At 43.2% G+C, this 20109-nt stretch overlaps 1 protein-coding gene across 6 annotated transcripts in view; it reads left to right on the top strand.

Moving 5' to 3' along the window:
- The window catches only part of EPHA6 (EPH receptor A6), a 778455-nt gene that overhangs the window by 645836 nt on the left and 112510 nt on the right, over window positions 1-20109 (top strand). For all 6 annotated transcript variants that reach the window (XM_060234507.1, XM_060234505.1, XM_060234502.1 and 3 more), the window contains one exon: window positions 18821-18882. In XM_060234507.1, the coding sequence (XP_060090490.1) occupies window positions 18821-18882 (62 nt within the window). The remainder of the gene's footprint in view (window positions 1-18820; window positions 18883-20109) is intronic.

The following is a 20109-nucleotide window of genomic DNA, read 5'->3' as shown; positions in this document are numbered from 1 at the left end:
TGTGAGTAATACCTGCAGTTCCCATGTCATTATGCATCCCGTTTGGATGGGGATGCTGAAGGGGGAATGAGTGAGACTGCACTGAGATACAGACTGCAGGTGCCAACCAAACCAAGCTCTCTACCTGGTCCACTCCACCCGTTTAGATGGAGTGTTGTCTTGGCCTGTCTTTGGTCAGACTCCATTTTGTTTACCAGAAATAGGAGACCCTCTCTCTTTATTTGCACTGGGATACTCCGCTTATATCAGGCATTGCCTCTCAGTAACATCTCCATTTTATGCTCAAAATAATCCTGTGAGGTTGTGCATCTGGCTTAAGGCCTCCCACCTAGCTTCCATGGAACAAGTGGGGAATGGAATCTGGGTCTCACAGATCAAGTCTCATGCTCTTACCATTGCACCAAGCTGGCTCATTCACTCAAACTACCCTCTGCCCCCCCCCTTCATACAGAAGCCTATGAGGTGAATGATGATGATGACTATCCACAGCCACCCACACCCTCCCTCTTAAGCATTTCCTCAGAGAGCCCTTGGGGAGAGTCACAGATGGGCTGGAAGGTAGTGGGGCAGGGAGGGGTGTAGACCTCCTGTTGTAGTCAAAACCAAACAGAGACACAGTTGCAGCACAACACAGACTTTACTGAAATGCAAACCATGGCAAGGTGTGAAGACTCCACTTTGCTTCCTCCCTGGGGCCATGAGGAAGAGGACTGAGGCTCCCTCGCATGGCATGTGCCTAGGTGGGATGGCATTGTAGGTAGAACTTGGAAGGACTGGCCAGGTGCCACACTCCACTTCAAGAGGAAGACTGGAACCACAGACTGAGTAGAGTTGGGGGGGGGCAGAACTTGCCACCACACCCTCAAGTCTCCCTGTTTAATCTTCACCTGCAGAAAAGTAAAACAGAGATAAGTCCAGCCATGGTAAGTGGGCACAAGTGGCATGCTGGGCACAGCCATGGATGTGTTGTCCTGACAGAGTTTGCAAATGCAGCCACATGGGGAAGCTTTGCCATGAGCCCCCTTACAGCACATGATGGTACCATCCAAATTATAATCACCTGCCCTGTGTTGAAGTGCTCTGATTCCGTAGAGAGATTAGTCAAAGATCACATGGCAAGCTGGTTCACCACATAGAGTAGAGCAGCTGCCAGATCCCCTTCAAACCAGTCATGCCCTGTCCTCTGCTGACAGTGGGAAATAGGCAAATGACAGAGCATTCCCCTCCCCCCACAAGATCTCCTGGGAAACTTTCCTGGGATCTTTTCACATGGCATGTCAGAGGCCTGGTGCTGCATGGTTGTGGCTTGTGCTGTTCCTGCAGAAATTCAGTGCTGGGACTTAGTGCAGGAGGTGCTGTCACAGCAGCCAGCCTCAAACAAGGGGAGGGGGGACAGGTTTTGGTCCTTGCCCTTGATTACATGTCAGCGCTGTGGGTCTGTGCCATTGTAACTGGCCCTTATGCTGGCATATCTCAAACATACACTGACACAGAGGTCAGTTGGCTCCCTGAGCACTTCCCCACCCCTTAGGGTTGCATTGTTATTTACCCAACTAACACCAACTTTGTCCTAGTCAAGAAAATGTACTTGGACTAACAAAGAAATTATTTTTGGGGAAACAGTAATGCAAAAAATTCAAAGATTTCCCCCTTGCCACTTATTTTTTTAGAACAGAAAATGGACAAGAAGCATATTGTGATGTACAGTGAAAGGGGATAGCTTAAAAGTTTCCCTGCAAATTCAAGTAGGAATACAGTCATTTATAGTGTAAAGGGATGAGTTTTGTAGAGCTCATTAATCAGAGGAGGCATCAATAAACAGAAACAAAGCAACAGGCCAATTGGGGATTCACAATGCATTCCTAAACTTGGGCTACAGTCACACTCACCATTAAATCCATCCCTAACCGGTTGCTATTATACCCTGCAGCTTTTTTACAATGAATTTCCTGATCAGACATCCCTCCATCCTTCAGTTCTAAGCAGCGTTCGTCCTGTCATTGGTTGATCAGAGGTCTCAACCGGACCTCATTTTTTGAGAGGGCATTCCCCACTCATGCAAGCGCAGTACCGTGGGATATTGTGCTTGGCTTTTTTTTTTCCCCTAAAACAAAGGTGCCAGAAAAGGTGGGCGATCTCCCCCCCCCCCCCCCCCAATTTAAACACGTGGCCAGGGAGGGGAAGCCCAGGAGTTCTCTTTGCTGCCTCTGAGCCTGGCGGGGAGACAGCAAAGGTGGGTGATCTTCCTCCCCCCCCCCCATTTAAACACCCCGCCATGGTGTTTAAATGGGGGGGGAGCATGGCAACTCTCTTTGCTGTCTCTCCGCCTGGCGGAGAGATGGCAAAGGTAGGTCATGTTCCTCCCCCCCCCCCCCCATTTAAATGGGACAGGGCAAAAGCCAGAATGGGCTGGAACAGGCTGAAATGGGCATCAAACAACATAGACTATCACAAAAAATGAACACCCCACCAGGGTGTTTAAATGGGGGGAAGCACAGGAACTCTCTTTGCCGTCTCTCCGCCTGGCAGGGAGAAGGCAAAGGTAGCCTTTTCCTCACATTTAAACACCCCACCTGGGTGTTTAAAGGGGTTGTGGGAAGCCAAGGAACTGCCTTTGCCATCTCCCTCCCAGGGAGACGGCAAAGGTGGGCGATCTGCCTCCCCCCCCATTTAGGAAAGGTCCCCTGTGCAAGCACCAGTTGTTTTTGAGTCTCTTTTGATGCTGCTTTCACAAAGTTTTCATGCAGACCTTTTACGGAGTGGTTTGCCATTGCCTTCCCCGGTCATTACACTTTCCCCCCCAGCAAGCTGGGTACATATTTTACCAACCTCGGAAGGTTGGAAGGCTGAGTCAGCAATTGCTGGCGCAATGATATCATTTGGAGTGGGCTCTCGCAGGGAAGCGGATGTGCGCTTGAGACGAGTCGGCTACAATGGAGTGTTCAAACATAGAAAGTACATACGGGAGTCGTCGGAAGCATTCTTATTCCGGATTTAATGTACTATCAAAAAAGTCCATGTCTCAGTCGTGGCAGTTCGGGATATGAATGAGCCAACGACCATTGCCAGATGCTAATGTTTGGACAACCACATAAAATCAAACATGCATCTGGCTTTTATCCATGCCCATCTCGTCAGTTTATGTGCATCTAACCTCGGCCTTTGACTTAGGGATCTTAGAAGGGTATAGTTCTGCTTAAAATTGCAAGGGGTCTTCATTGAAGATGGAAAAGCCAGGCAAAAAGCCAGATGGATCCAGACAGGGAAAGTTACCAATTTCTCTGAAATGTTTTTTGTGGGGGGGGGGGGGTATTTTTCAAGAAACAAAAAAAAAATCAAAATTCTAAACAAAAGAAATGTCACTGTTATATAGAAATTATTGTTCTGGGTTAACATTTATTCTTTGTTGACTTTGCACAAATAAAGCCAGGCATGAATGACTTTATATGCATATTTAATTTTAGTAAAAAATAGAAATAGAATTTCTAAAATACTTTAACATATTATTTTGAACTGAACTCGAAATATCAGAAGCTTTATTAATTATTTCAACCTGTTTTCACTTATGGAGAAATATCTAAATAAATGTGATATAAGAGAATAAAATTAAACAAAAAGATTCTGTGGGAAACAAAAAGAAATATGGGATCTAGAAATATATGATGCAACAGTGAGCACACAGATAGAATGAAGAATAAACTAGGAACATTCAGAAATGCAGCTGTGTAGTCAGTGGTTAGACAGTACTCAATACGAGTCATTTCCCCATTTCTCTCAATATTTGGTCAATTACTTTTCAAAATCCTTGTTTGCTGCAAATGTTCAAATCCCTTGCTTGAGTAATATGTATAATTCAGCAAACATCAGTAGAAAGTATGGAACATATTGGTCAAATGTCTGCTGCTGCTTGAAGGTACACTGAAAATACAGACTAGACAATTGCCTGGGTTTCTTCAGTGAATGAAGATAATTTCAATATATCTTCTCACAGTTCTGCAAAAGCTAAATTGAATATCATGGTTGTGCTACATTACTCCAATTTTCACTCTGTGTTTGGATGTGGATCAGGGATTTCACTTGAAATTACTTCTAATTTAAAGCATTATTTAACAAGTGGTGTATGTTTTAAAGTATATTAAAAGCCCTTCTGTCCTCCACTGCAGATGCCTCCTACACAGCAGGAGATGAGTAGGCCAGCTGTCCGGGAGTTTTCCAGCAGAGCTGGAGTAGTTTTTGTTTGCTTCGTGTTACAGGGATTTTGAGTTTGTTAGTGTTCTCATCAATGAACTATTTCTGATTTCACTCAGAGTTCCACACTTGTACAAAAGTTTTTCCTCTTCATCAGGGGATCTTTTTGTGGCTGTATGGTTGTATCACTGTCCAGATTAAACACATTATTTCAGCTAGGTAAGATTCAGGTGGGCAGAAATAATTCCCTATAGTGTAAATGTGAGAGGGGATGAGGTGAGGATTAGGGGTGTGCATTTGGTTCAGCCAAACCGAATCAACTGCCGAATCACCCCTGATTCGGCTGTCTATGGAATCGCATACAGCCGAATCCAGTTGGGGCCCATTATGCGGGAGCCGAGTATGGCTCCCCGTATACTTCCGTATAAATATTCGGAAGTATACGGAATTCAATACAAAAGGCGGGAAAGGGGCTTCTGCAGCCTCAGGGGAGCTGCTTGTCTCCTTTTCTGCCTTTGGTAGCCTTTTCCCACCTCTCCCATAGCCTCCCTGGGATCAGGGAAGGAGGGGAGGGGGAAGAGGAGCCCCAGCAGCCAATCCAAAGCATGCATTTGCAAAATGCATTGTAAATGCATGCTTTGAAGGGCTGTTGTGTAGCTGATCCCCCAGCCATCAGCAACATTGTTGTTCTTTTGATCTTTTGCTTACTTGGGTATCCAAGTAAGCACAGTTGTCTGGCCAATCACAGAGCAGTGCTATTTTTTGAAACTGCTCTCTGTAGGGCCAGAGAACCTTTTTAAGGAGTCTGCCTGGCTGGACTCCTCCATTGCTGCTGTGTTGGTGTGAGAGAGAGATTGTGCTGTGCTGGCCCTTGGCTTCAGCTGCTGCTGCTCTCTCTCAGCCTTACCAGACTTGCCTGGAGTAGAGAAGACGTCTAAGATAAGACAGTCTTGGGGTTCTTGTTTTTATTTTAGTTGGTAAAAGGACTTTTTAAGATTCAGAGTCCCTTTACTTATCCAGATTTGGATGGTGGGTAGCTTATTTGGGGTTAGGGGGTTCTGCTGGGGGAGGGGGCCTGGGGTGGGGGAGTTTTGCCAATTTGCCCATATCTTACTTTAGTAAGAGGACTTTTAAAAGTGCAGTGTCTTTTTACTTTTCCTGGTTTGGGTGGATTTCTTGGGGTTAGGGTGAAAGATTTTTTGTGGGGGGAGGGGTTGGTAAAGTTCCTGTATTGTTAAAAGTTAAGTTTTTTACTGTTTTAAAAGGATTCTGTGTTTGATTTGTTGCTGCTGTGTTGTGCTGCTGTTGTTCCTTTTCTCTTCTGGTTCTGGTTCTTGGGGGGGGGGGGCTGTTTGGCCTAATTTTCATTGTTCAAAAGGCCACTTTTTAACAGTTGAGTTTCTTGGCCTTCTCCTGTTGTCCCTTTTCCTGGTTCTCGTTTTTTGGAGGGAAGCTGGCACCTGGGTGAGAGACCCAGAACCAGCAGGCTTGTTGTGCTTGGCCAGCTCTCCCCGTGTTGTTTGGGGCAGGGCTGGAGAGCTGGCATCTGTAGATTGTGTGTTCTGTGGCAGGGAAGCTGGCACCTGGGTGAGAGACCCAGAACCAGCAGGCTTGTCGTGCTTGGCCAGCTGTCCCCGTGTTGTTTGGGGTAGGGCTGGAGAGCTGGCATCTGTAAATATTTGTGTTCTGTGGCAGGGAAGCTGGCATCTGGGTGAGAGACCCAGAACCAGCAGGCTTGTTGTGCTTGGCCAGTACTCCCCGTGTTATTTGGGGTAGGGCTGGAGAGCTGGCATTTGTAGATATGTGTGTTCTGTGGCAGGGAAGCTGGCATCTGGGTGAGAGACACAGAACCAGCAGGCTTGTTGTGCTTGGTCAGCTCTCCCCATGTTGTTTGGGGCAGGGCTGGAGGGCTGGCATCTGTAGATTGTGTGTTCTGTGGCAGGGAAGCTGGCACCTGGGTGAGAGACCCAGAACCAGCAGGCTTGTTGTGCTTGGCTAGCACTCCCTGTGTTGTTTGGGTTAGGGCATCTGTAGATATGTGTGTTCTGTGGCAGGGAAGCTGGCACCTGGGTGAGCTCTCACCTGGGTGAGCCCCCTGCAGGTCTCCTGCAAATTTGGGGGCTCTCCCTCAAACCCCCTCCCCTCCAGGCGGCTTCAAATATACCCTATTTGCCATTGATTTCAATGTCCCATAGGGTATAATGAGGCCGTATATTCGGAAATAGCCGCGCATCTACCATATATGCGGCTATTCCGACTACGGAATTCAGAAATATACGGGATTCCATATTTTTCCCCCATATATTTCCGAATCCGTGTACTACCAATTTTTTTTTTTGCACATCCCTAGTGAGGATGCGAGCCAAAAGAAAGCCTTTGAGTGTTAGTTATTGACCTCATATCTCTCTGTCTGGTTAAGGCTAACCAGAAATTAGGCCGCCAGCCCTGAGAGCAGTGCCCGATTAAACCCTGTGGAGGCCCCTAAGCAGTCAAAATCTCAGGGGCCCCTCACAAATTATCTCAGAGTTGGAGCACCTGCCCACCTGCAGCCTCCGCTGCAGCCTGCAAGACCCTTCTCAAAAGCCCCTTTGACAAAGCTGCAGGGAAGAGGCAGAGAGAGGCAAACTTGGTGATGATGCCATAATCAGCCATACCGGGCAAGTTGGGCAAAGAGCAGCTCAGTTGCTGGCTGTGCATACGGGCTGAAAGGGCTGCAAGCAGGGGGCAAACCGGGGTGGGGAGAGCTGGCCCAGGGCTCGTAAAGGCATGGGGGCCATAGGCCAGTGTCTACTTTGCCTAATTGTTAATCTGGCCCTGCCTGAGAGCTTTTGGGATCAGCACAAGACATTATGAAGAGTCACTTCCAGTCTTGTAAAGCATAGAGTTTCAGTGGATGAGTAGAGCATCACAGCAAAGTGTGACATGACATGACTTATACAACTGGATGTGATGTCACAGCTCCTTCCATAATCCAGCCACAATTTCTCCCACAGCTGCACTGGGTGGCAGCAGGCAGAAGAGGCAGGCACAGCAGACGTCTTCCCCCTACTTAGAACTGATGTGTTCAGTTAATGAAAGAGACACAACCCCTGCAGTTCACAGGAACTTAAAACAAAGTCAGAGGGGAAAAGAGGAGGGGAGAAAACAGGAGGCACTAAAGGCTGAACACGAACTATCTACTTGGGTGAGTGTTCAGTCCCTGCCAGAAAGCATAGTTGTGCAGCAGCCACTTTGAAGTCTCTGGAGCTAACTGACAACATCAGTTATTCCTGAATATGTAGGAAAGGAACCTGGATAATAAAGGTGAACCTGTGATGAACAGCATACCTTGGCACCTAGAAAGAAGTAGGTTAGCCTACATTCTGAGGTTCATCCACTCCTCAGGAGAGCGACAGATTAGTTTCTTCATTAGACTGTCTAATGTGAATCTGGGCCAAACTGGAATGTTGACACATTCCTATATTCATATTTCTCCTGGCTACACATAGTAACAGAAAGTGCTGTCATCACAATCAACTTATGGTGACCCCAGCAAGATCTTTCATGGCAAGTGAGAAGCAGAGGTGGTTTGCCATTGCTTCCCTCTGCAGAGTTTTCCTTGGTCATCTCCCTTCCAAGTTCCAACTCTGCTTAGCTTCCTTTTCTTTCCCTGATACTAAATTCTTTACAGAAAAGACATAAGTACCACTGTAACTGACCTACACCACTCTTGTATTTAAACAGCTGCATCAGCTACCAGTTTGTTTCCAGGATTAAAGATTCTGGTGTTTCTCTGTGAAGTCCTTCATGACCTGGGGCACACATCCTTGAAGGTCCACTTGTCTTGGTATCAATCCATGTCCCTATTTATATCATCTCATTAATCCATCCTTGTTACAATGCCATCTCCTTGAGAATTTGACTTTGTACATAAAAAGGGTTTGGACTTTTTCAAGAACTTACCAGTTTATTTGGAACAGTCAGTTTGATACTTTGGACCAAGCCTCTTTCCTGGTTGCTGTTTCTAAGACTTTTAAAACTTGTAGAAAGTTTTTTTGTTAAGAGCTGGTGAAAGACAGTTGAAATTTTGGTTAATCACATCTGTTTTCTCTGTCTAGGATTTTTGAATACATTGGCAGTTCGCAAGGTGTGAAAACATTTGGGTTGAGTTTTAAGTTGTTTGGGTAAATTTTAACTAGTGGTATTTGTTTTTGGAATCTTGTTGCTGGTTGCTCTGAATCATTGGGAGGATAGAGTGGGGGGGGGGGGATATTACCTCCATCGATATGCAGGGGCCCAAGGCATTCCCTATGAGCATGACTTGAGTATTCCCCTGCTTGAATATAAGGTAGCTAGCTGTATCGTTCAGGCATTTTAAGTGTCAAGCCATCCAGGGAAAATGTAGACTCTTGCTTAAAACAGCAACACCACTAGTACAATGCTAAACAGAGTTATCCTCTTTTTAGTCCATTTTTAGTCAATGTACTTAGAAAGATGTAACACTGTTTAGAATTATACAGGAAAATACTTTCTTTTTTAAAAAAAACAGCAACAACCCAGCATGTGAAGCCAGCATGTCACATTGTATAGCCTTCACATGCTGGGTTGGTTTGGTTTAGTTTTATCTGTGTAGGAAAGTAATAAATGCTCCAGTTCCTTTATTCCCTTAGCAGAAGTTGAACATTTCATTATGAATCAAAAGTACAAAAATCGACATGCACTAAATGTATTATTTTTGGAAAGATTAATTTTATACTTTAAACATTCATTAACACGGGTTTTGTTTAAGTATTTAAAATAATGACAGGGGACAACATTCTGAATATTTTATCATTGAAATAGACCTTTTAATCCTCAGCCTTATGCATCATTCTACCATTCAATTAAATTACACACCGTAAAAATCCTTGACTGTGGTGAAAATTAGAAATAAAATTAAAAATAAATATTAGATGAAATGTAAATAAGAGCTATTTAAAATTGCATGATTCTGAATGGCGTTTGATAGCTTAACATTAACATTCTTGCTTTTAAAATACTAAAGATTCAAGACATTCAATCTGAGCAATTTGGTGTTCTCCCACAGGTGACAAAAGCACATTTTTTACTATACACTGAAATCTGCTAAATATAAAATGCTTCACTTTATTAATTCATTCAATTTTTAGCCCGCCCTTCCCACAGAACAGGCTCAGGGTGGGTTACATCATAAAAACAGTCAACAGTAAAAACAGTAAAAGACCAATTTAAAAAATATACTTTGGTTGGATTGTACTCTAAACTAAAATGCAACAGGCAAAGAAAAAAGTCCACTCGGTATAAACACTAAAATTATATGTAAACAATATTTACACAGCATATATCTAGGAGATTTTGGCAATATATCCAGTCTCTAATTTGAATCATGCAGTATATGTAGCATAAAGTAGTCCATAAATAAGAGAACCAGTAAAAAATGATCACTATTACTGGGCTTGAGAGAATTTTTTTCCTGCCCTTATCAACTTTTTCTGTTTGTACTTACTCCCCCCCCCAAAAAAAATGACTGCTGTTGAGTTGGTTGGGACAAAGTAAGCCTGTTTCCATCTGGGAAACAGTTGAAGAGAGAAAAAAGTTTTCATTGTTAAGTTTTATGTTGATACTAGGAATAAGGCCCGTTGTGGAGAAAAAATACTATGGGCTCTAGAAAGAAGCTCTGGGTGAGTGTCTCTCACCCTTGCTGTCTTCCCACCCACCCAAGTGAAGGTGTTCACTTTCTCCCCACCTCAAGGGGAGTTGATCTCTGCCATTTGGAGAACAGTTGTAGTACTGAATGCTCTCCAGCCCTCACCTGGAGATAGGCAACAGTAGTTCCCCAGGAGGAGATGGTATTGTACTTGTCTAAGGTCCCACCCCCCTCAAACCCCACCCTCTCCAGGCCCCACTCCTTAAATCTCCAGGAATTTTCTAACCTGGAGTTCACAACCTTATCTCCTTCCCTTATCTGCCTCTGACTTTAGGTTTCCATTGCCTTCCTCCTCCCTTCAGCCTTTACATAGGAAAATGACAGTCTTTCTTCACAACAGGGGGGGAACCAAAGCAGTTTACATCATTCTCCTTTCCCTCCATGTGATCTGAACAACAACCTCATGAGGCAGGTTAGGCTTGGAGTCTCTGACTGGTCCAAAATCACCCAGTCAGTTTCCATAGCAAAAAGCTGGGTCTGGCAGATCCCGCTCTGAAGCCTTAACTCTCATGCCACAGTGGCTCTCATAGGGGGCTGCTGCTGAACAGTAGCAAGCAGCCAGGCATAGGATAGCCTCTGACTTCAGGTTTCCATTGCCTTCCCCTTCCCTGCAGCCTCTAAATAGGAAGAGAACAGTCTTTCTTCACAGTGTGTGTGGGGGCAAAGTAGATTACATCATTGTCCTCTCACCCTTTGATCTGAACAACAACCCTGTGAGGCAGGTTAGGCTGGAAGCCCGTGACTGGTCCAAAGTCACCCAGTCAGCTTCCACAGCAAGAACATGCATTTGGCAGACCGCACTCTAAAGCCCTAAATTGTATGCCTTCCTCAAACTCCACCACAGAACCTCCAGGAATTTCCCACCAACCTGGAAAGGTATCACTAAAGACCTCTGGGTTAGTGCCTCCCCATCCTTGCTGTCTTTCCACCCACTCAAGTGAAGGCATTCAGTCCCCCACACACCTCAAGGGGAACTTATCTCTTCCCTCTGGAGAACAGTTGTAATTCTGAGTGATCTCCAACCCTCACCTGGAGATTGGCAACAGTTGTTCCCCAGGAGGAAAGGCCTTACCCTCATAGGTCTGTAGCAACACCTTAGGAATTCCCCAACAATTACTAAAGGCCTCTGGGTTAATGCCCCCCCAGCCTTCTGTCTTCGCACTCATCCAAGTGAAGGCATTTACTCTTCCCCCCACTTCCAGGGCAGCTGATGGTCTGTCATCTGGAGAGTAGTTCTGAGTGATCTCTAGCCCTCACCTGGAGTGATCTCTAGCCCTCACCTGAGTGATCTCTAGCCCTCACCTGGTTCCTGGGGGAGGGGGGGGATTGCTGGTTGCATCAAGGCACCCTGAGGTGCCTTGAACTACAGACAACACATCTCTCTCCCCATCCTGGAGAAAATCGCTGCTTTTGGAGGGTGGACTGTATATCATTCTATTTGCCTGAGGCCTCTCCCTTTACAGAAGAAGAAGACTGCAGATGTATACCCCGCCCTTCTCTCTTAATCAGAGACTCAGAGCAGCTTACAATCTCCTATATCTTCTCCCCCGACAATAGACACCCTGTGTGGTGGGTGGAGCTGAGAGGGCTCTCATAGCAGCTGCCCTTTCAAGGACAACTCCTACCAGAGCTATGGCTAACCCAAGGCCATTCCAGCCTTGCAAGTGGAGGAATGGGGAATCAAACCCAGTTCTCCCAGATAAGAGTCCGCGCACTTAACCACTACACCAAACTGGCTTTCAGAAAAATAGCCTGGGTTGCCTAGCAACAGACTCTGGCTAGCACTTCCCAGGGGCAGGAAACATTCCCAGCAGGGCCAGGTCTTGAGTAAGCTTGGGGCAGAGGGCCATTGCTGGTAGCCATGTCAAAGTTAGGCTGCAGGAGCTGGAGTCCTCAAACTTGGGCTTCAGAGTGGCTTTGCACCTTTTTTGCTGTGAAGTGGAAGGGGCCAAATTTTTGCCACAGATGGTTGCAAGAGATGGTGGAGAAGCAGCAGAGATATGTCTCCATCTGAGGCAAATTCATTTTGGCAACTGGGGGAGCATTTGGCAGTCTGTAGTGGGCAGGTGACACTAAGTAGAGCCAACAGGAAAGCCAAAGGTTACAGAAGATACTGGCGAAGCAGCAGAGATGTGTCTCTGTCTGAGGCAAGTTCGTTTTGGCAGTTGGAGCATCTCACAGTCTACAGTGGACGGGTGACACTGAGTAAAGCCAATAGGAAAGCCAAACTGGTGATGAAGGCTTCATTATCCATTTGCTGATGCAGTGCAATCTCACCCAGTCCCAACAACTGAGGGAGCTGGGATTTCCCAACATGAAATCAGTTTTATGTCTATAGATTCTGGTATACAGCTCAAGCAATTAGAGGGATACCTGATCGATTATGTATCCAAAATCTTGAAGATTGTCACAGACATGATAGATATAGACATATACTACAACCACATTTGGAATGCTGTGCTTAGCTCTGATCACCCCAATCTCAAAAAGTATATTAAAGAAATGGAAAGGGTGCACAAAATGGCCAAAGATTTGAAATATCTCCCCTAAGAGGAAAAGATGTTTGAGGCTTTTCAGTTAAGAAAAAAGACAAAGGGGTAAAATGATATAGGTTTATAAAATTATACTTTTCCCCCTCCTTCATCCAAAATCCTATAACTCGGGGGATGCATTGAAGCTTCAAAACACAGTAGATTCAAGTCTCTGTGTACAGATAACCAATAGTGTCTATAACCTTTTAAAATAATGAGGCATATGAATAGAAGAAAGGTCCATCAGTGGTTATTAACAGTGATGGCTGAATGAAATTAATGTTACAAAAAAGGTAAAGCACCAGTCGTTTCCGACTCTGAGGTGACATCGCATCATGTTTTCACAGCAGACTTTTTAACAGGGTGATTTGCCATTGCCTTACCCAGTCAGCTACACTTTCCCCCCAGCAAGCTGGGTACTCATTTTACCAACCTCGGAAGGATGGAAGGCTGAGCCAACCTTGAGCCAGCTACCTGAATCTAGCTTCCGCCGGGATCCAACTCAGGTCATGAGCTGAGAGCTCAGACTGCAGTACTGCAGCTTTACCACTCTGCGCCACGCGGCTCCTTTTAAAAGAATGAGACATATGAATAGAAGAAAGGTCAATGGTTATTAACTGTGATAACTGAATGAAATTGTTATAATTATTAATGTTATAATCCCGTCTTGATGGAACTAGTAGCTGAGTATTTGGCCATGGTACTACGTAAGGGTCATTATATTCCTAGGCATAGACCATGCAGTTTTTATGATATCCTTTTAGCCACTTTTGTACATTATAATTCTCACTAGACTTTATTTTAATTCTGTCTGTACTTTTGCTTCACCCTTTCATGTCATTAAAGGTTCTTGAACTTGAATTTATAATCAGACATGGTATTCCATTGAATAACAGTTGCTGGAAGAAGAGATTGGATTTATACCCACCCTTCACTTAGAGGCTTAGAGCAGCTTACAGTGTCCTTCCAAGCTCTATCAGAACTGTGACTGACCCAAGGTTACCCAGCAGCTGCATGTGGAGGAGCAGAGAATCAAACCCAGTTCTCCAAATTAGAGTTTTCCATTCTTAACCACTATACCACACTGGGTCTCCTAGATACAATAACAAGAAGAATTTCTTTTTATTTCATTTATTATGATCGAAGATCATCCAGGAAGAGAATTGAGATGTGTGCCTTTGCTTGTGGATCTCCCAGGACATCAGATGTACTTATTTATTATTTTAGTTACAAGATGTGTATGCAGCCTTCTGCTCTGTCAAGACCATGAGCATTAGCACTGTGGGAGACAGTATGCTAAATGTATGTTTGATATGATCCAGCACTGCACTTTATATATTCCTGTCTTCTTAGATGTATCATAAAGATTTAAGCAGCATTAACTCATGATTGTGCTTTAAGCCCACCTGGAGCACTTGTAACCCCAACACGAGCAGCCTCGGCAGACTGCGTCTGGGTCGGCTGTCCATGCCTGATCCAGTTGTGGTTTACTGACTTCTTTAATCAAAAACATTCCAGCAAAAGTCCACTCCTTTTCCCCAGCTGCCTATTCAGTCCTGCCTTGCTCATACCCTGCACTGCCAAACTTCTCTCTGCATCTGCCCTTAAATCCTGCCCCAGCTCAGGGTCCACAGCTGCAGAGTCAGCTTGGAGTCTCTGCCTTTCATGTGCTCATCAGCATCTCCATCCTAGAGGCACACCTTTCTCAGACAACACCAGCCCCTAGCAACCAGCCTCCCCACTGCAAATCATCATTAATACTGAGATGGATTAAAAGTGCACTTTTAATACTTGAAATTTAAAACAGGTCTTAATAGGAATCAGTTTGGACACACTGGCAGAAAAGTGTTTTTGAACTTCTTGTTTTTTACCCATAGTTGAATTAAGTGAACAGAGTACTTGGACTTGGGTTCAATATGATCTCATCCATGGATTAAGTGAGCAACCTTCAACAATTCAATATCTCCCAGAGGTTTGTAAAATGGAAATATTATTACTCTGCTTCACAAGGGTATGAGCATATCAGTGAAAAAATTAGAGAAAAATAACCTTTACTACTTATTATAATTTACACCTTTCTTGCAAATTTGGCAGCTCTCATCAGTGATATACCCACATGAACAGTATAATGTGAGAGAGGGGACATTCTGTGGTCAGGGAGCACTAAAAAAAACAAGGCTTCCTACTAAGACAATCTAAACTGAGGTGTTGCATGAATCCCTTCTCCTCACATAGTACTGCTGTCAAAATCCCTTGATGTCATGGGTTAATGCTCTGGTTATTTTACTGTAAATGTTTTCGTTTCGTTTCATCTGGGAATTGGAAGGGAGAAACGGCTGGCCAGCTTGCTTGCAGTTACTGTTTTGTGTAGTCATGAGAGAAGCCTTGGACAGGGGGAATGTTATGCCTCCCTGTTATCAAAGATGCTCACATCTGGAAAGAGATGGTGGAAGAGGGGTGAGGGCATGCTCTTGCTTTTGCGCATTTTTCCATACTAAAAAGTCTATAGTTCATCTGTTGGGGGCAGATCGGACTCTATGTCAGTCCTACCCCTGATTCTTCAATAAACAGAAACGGAAGCCTGCCCTGGAGAAAGCTGAGTGCGGAATCAGCCTGTTTTTGAACTGTCTTCTGTGAATGTCTTTTTGCTACATGCTCTTGTCTTTTTCAAGTTCTACATGCAAGCTTTGTCAGAACACCACTGACCTCTACATTACACTGTTTGTTTTTTAAAATTTATGGTGTCTCCTAGTTGTTTTTTTATTTACGTAGTTGTACGCTAAGATCCTATAGTTTCGCTCAAACAGCTAGCATGGCTTCGCTGGACCCAGCAGTAGCTCCCACAAAGCTCCATTGAATGATTTGCTATGGCACATATTCTGCAAATTGGTCAGACTTTTCCTATGGAAAGGCTATGGAGGGGGAGCCATCTGGGCACCAGCTTCCTTCCTGACCAAGCTGGCTTTGGTCTGCCAGTATGTGGAAGCAGCTGGGCCTTGATTTGGTTCCAGTGGAGATGGAGCCTCCAAGATTGGAAGAATCCCATTAGCCACCCACTCACCCCCATCTCTCACCAGTTGCTGGGCCATGCCTGGCAACCCTACCAGGCAGCTGCAGCACAATGATCACCCTTGGAGAAAGAAAGTAAGCTGCCCTGGCTGTTATGCTCCTTTGGGGGAAGGGGTTAGGAGATTAAACCCCTTCTTCTGATTACCAAGCCTGCTGCCTCAAGTAGGTGCTGCAGGTGGGAAGGAAAACAAAATGGCTAGCACATGTGAGAACAGGCATTTCCACTGGCACCCTCTTGTCTGTGAACTGCTGCAGCTAGCTGGAGACAAAAGGAGCTTGGTGTGGAGGGTATGGAGCAGTAAAGCAATGCCCAGGAAGAAAGGAAACTAACTGGTTTGAAGGGACAGGGGAAGGAAAACCCCTTCACCCCCAAACCAATAGCCTGTAAAAGCACATCTGCAGTTTTATGGTGGGCAGCCATTTTGTGGTTGGCTCCACCTCTTCTGACAGCCATTTTATGACTGGCCCCACCTCTTCAGGCAACAATTTTGTGCTTGCATCTACATCTTGCAAACTCAAGAAATCCACTGGCTAAAAAAGGTTAAGTACCCCTGATGTAAGCTGCTTGGGTCCCATTGGGGAAAAGTTAAGATATACATGAAATAAATACATAATACATAAAGCTGAAAGGAGAGGGCAGATAAAAGAAAAGGGTGTTGCTGAGTGGATAGTAGGAAGAAGGGGAAGCAGAGAAGGTACTGGAGTTGCCAGGAGAAGAGAGCGAGGACATAGTGTGGAGAAAGGCATACTGGGGGAAATGAAGTCGTTGCAGATTCTTTACTTGTGCAACTCTAATTTGAAACCTGTGAGGTTATTGTGTCAAAAGCTTCTTCCTCTTTAGCTTATAGAGGCATGCAAAGAAACCAACATAAAATAAAATAATGAAATTGTTGATTCACCACTGCTTTAAAGAAGCAGCACTGTTAAGTGCAAATTTGACACATTTACTATTGACTACAAGGTTGACTCAGCCTTCCGAGGTTCGTAAAATGAGTAGCCAGCTTGCTGGGGAGAAAGTGTAGATGACTGGGGAAGGCAATGGCAAACCACCCTGTAAAAAAGTCTGCCATGAAAACGTCGTGATGCGATGTCACCCCAGAGTCAAAAACGGCTGGTGCTTGCACAGGGAACTACCTTTACCATTTTCTTTAATCTCCAACTCACTCAGACTGAAGAAACTAGCGAGGGTCTGCAATAGAAGCTTCTAGGTATGAGGAATAGAGATAGGGGAGAGTTTGGGTAAGATGGGGGAGAGTTTTCAACCTCCACACATTAATTTGCAAATAAAGTCTTTGCTTTATGTGCCTGTAACAGGAGGGAAACAGAAGCTCAACATAGATCTTAAACAACTGGCAGGCATATTAGTCTAGCATCCAGCAATTCAGCAACTATTTATTCAACAATTATTTTACAGTAAATTTTTTGGTCTTAAGGTACTATAAAACTCATTTTTGTTTATCAATGGAGAGTAATTGTAACACTGATTCTGCCATGGCACTTTAATTATATTAAAAGAATTAATGGGTAATGTGAACCTAATTTTTAAAGAAATATAATGGAAAATATCCTAAGTAATTGTAAATTATTTTCCTTGAACCCATGTTGTGCTATATAAGAACTAATGAAAAGCAGGTTTCCAAAGCTTGGCATAACAAAAGTGGCCCTGCTTGATAGGGATTCTCATTACAAGCATCACTGATAAGTGGCCAGCAAAATCCCTCTATTGATCAACGAATCTGGCCTTTGGTCTTTGCTTGGTCAAGCAATCAACTCTCTGTTGTTCCCCAACAAAATAGAATAATATTTAGAAAAGTAAATCTGTGAGTCTAATAATAAAATAATAATGCCATTTTGTAAGGGTATGACAGAGTTACATATGAATACTGTGTGCAACTCCAGTCATACTCTATCTATATATCTGTTGGAAGAAATATTAAAAAACAGCAATAGGCAAATATAGACAAGGTTCTTTGAAGGTAGACAGTTTCTTTATTCTTTTATCTGACATTCATTCCATAAAACCAATATAAGCATTCCCACAAAATGTATTTGCTATTTTATTCTTTTGAGACTTGCATGCAAGATGATTCATTACAATAGTTCTGCATATATTATTCACAACTTTGTATTATTAGCATTACCTAAATAATATCTGATGGGATACCCTGATTACCATGTAAATTGGCCCATTTCTTCTAGGTAGTTGGAGGGACGGTTTACTCCTGAACACTAACAGTGAAAGGCTTATCAAGTAAATACAGAAGTTAAAATTAGTACCAAAATGAGTTAGATATATCTATCACAAACATGGAATATTGTGTAGTCAACTATAATGCATATCATGTTGTAAAATCAGAACTGGACAGAATGAAATAATCAAGCAGAATAATGCTTTGAATGAAATAATTAAATAATCAAGCAGAAACTGGTTGGCCACTGTGTGAGATAGGATGCTGGATTACATGGACCTTCAATGGTCTGATCCAGCAGGGCTCTTCTATGAAAAGAAAATGTTTTCTTACATACTACAATCCTATGAGGCTAGCAGACACACATGAAATCTTCAGCTTTGGAGAGAAACCTAAGATACTTATATAATTAAATAATTTTTCAGGATGAGGAGATTTTGAATTTCAAATAGAGAAATAAGTAAACAATCTCATTCTATCTTCAGTGCTTGCTATAAGAGCTACTATGGTCTAATAAACAAAGATCTGGACATGGAATTAAATCTAAACAATGGTTTGTTTTTGATCAGTTCAACCCCACTAATATTCTCTCTTATGTGATTCCAGTATTTCCATAAAGGGGTGGCGGGGCTATTTCACATATAAATGGTTTTCCCTTTTTTAAAAAAATAATAAAGCATACTAAGGTCATTGTCTACAGATCATATATCCTTGAACACAGTGAGAAGACTGGCACCAGCTATAAGATGTGTTATCTGTGTGGGGGAAAGGACAGCCTGGAATAAACACTGGCCAGCTTTGGCCTAGTGTACACATATAGCAAACATGCATGTCCAGCACCCCCCAAAAAACCCTTTTGAGTACACAGCACTGTGTATGGCTATAAATATTAGATTCTGACATAAGCCATTTAATAAAAAAAACAAAATAGAATAAATGTCCAGTTAATCTGCCACCAAGATTAGAGGAAATACAGCTCTGAAATAATGGGACAATCAGGTACATTTTTACTACAGAGGAAGATTGTAGAATGAGCTACATATTTTACTAATGCAAATAATCTTTTTGTAACAGCTGGAGGTATAACAAAACCCTTAATATACCCGTAATCCTAACACATTCCTTTGCTGTCTTTGCAGGCAGACCAGTAATGATTGTGGTTGAATACATGGAGAATGGATCCCTTGACTCCTTTCTACGGGTGAGGTGTCATTTTCTCAGGACATTTGAATAAAAAGCCATTCTAAGTAACGATTCTAAATCCTTTATCATAAATTAATTTTTACATAATGTTATTCATGGATTTTTAGTTGAAGAGAAGTATTTTCCCCAGGGTGCAGTTCTTAGGTACAGTGACACATTAGAGCACGGGAGGTAGGGGGGGAGAGATTTAAACTTAACAATGTAATTGATTTCTTCTACAAGATCAGTTTCCATATTTAGTAAAATGTATTTGAAATGGTGTTATTGTGAATAAAACGACAAATTGAAATGCAAATACCTTGCCACATGGAAGCTGCTTTACTTAGTCATTTTTAAATGATTTTTGGTGGAGAAGGCCTTAGGGAAGTATGGCTTAAGTTGGGTAATTGATTTGTAATTATTTATGGTTACTTGCATTTAACAAGTTGTGTGAAATGGCCTGACAACAGCCTACATCATTTAAGGTCAGATGTTGAATCTCTGTGAATAAAAGCCAAAAAAAAAAAGAAGTCACTGGAGGGCAAAAGACTTGGATATTAATATCAGAACTGTAACCTCTCCACAACAAATAGCAAATACCTTGATCTTTTCTATATGCATAATTACAACTGGTCTAACAGTAAAAGCTAGAGTAGTATTATGTGGGAAGTGGGTATGACAAGGTTGTCCTGTTATACTTCCAGTGTTATTTCACTTCTCTTTATAACTGGGGCGTTAAAAAAAATCTGCCAGTTTTTCATAAGCACAGATTGCTAGTCAGGAAACTGATTATTCATTGAGCTGTTCAGCTGTGTATGCATGACCCTACTTGAATTACTGCCATTTCGTAGGGCTTGCAAGACAGCTGTTCCGCCGGGCCTATGGTTGAGGCAGCAGGCGTCCTATTTTTCCATCATTTGGCCTCCCTTGTGGTGACATCATGCTTTATTACAGTGCTATCCTATTGTTATTACCATTGTTTAAGGTGGGCCTACAATTGGTTATTGATATGCTGTGCCCTGTCTGCCGGTGGTGCATTTTATTTATTGTTTTTACTGTTAATTTTAAATTGGTGTTTTAACTTTGATATGTAGGTTTTTATTGTTATTTTCATATGTTGTGATCCAGCTTGAGCCCATTTACGGGAAAAGGCAGAATATAAGCCTATTGAATGAATGAATGAATGAATGAATGAATGAATGAATGAATGAATGAATGTTTAGCTTGAACAAAAAAACTTGTTGCT

This window comes from Heteronotia binoei, chromosome 3 (genome assembly GCF_032191835.1).
Source record: "Heteronotia binoei isolate CCM8104 ecotype False Entrance Well chromosome 3, APGP_CSIRO_Hbin_v1, whole genome shotgun sequence".
Lineage (NCBI taxonomy): Eukaryota > Metazoa > Chordata > Lepidosauria > Squamata > Gekkonidae > Heteronotia > Heteronotia binoei.
Note: the sequence above shows the minus strand (reverse complement) of the source record. Positions and strands in the feature narration are given on the sequence as shown.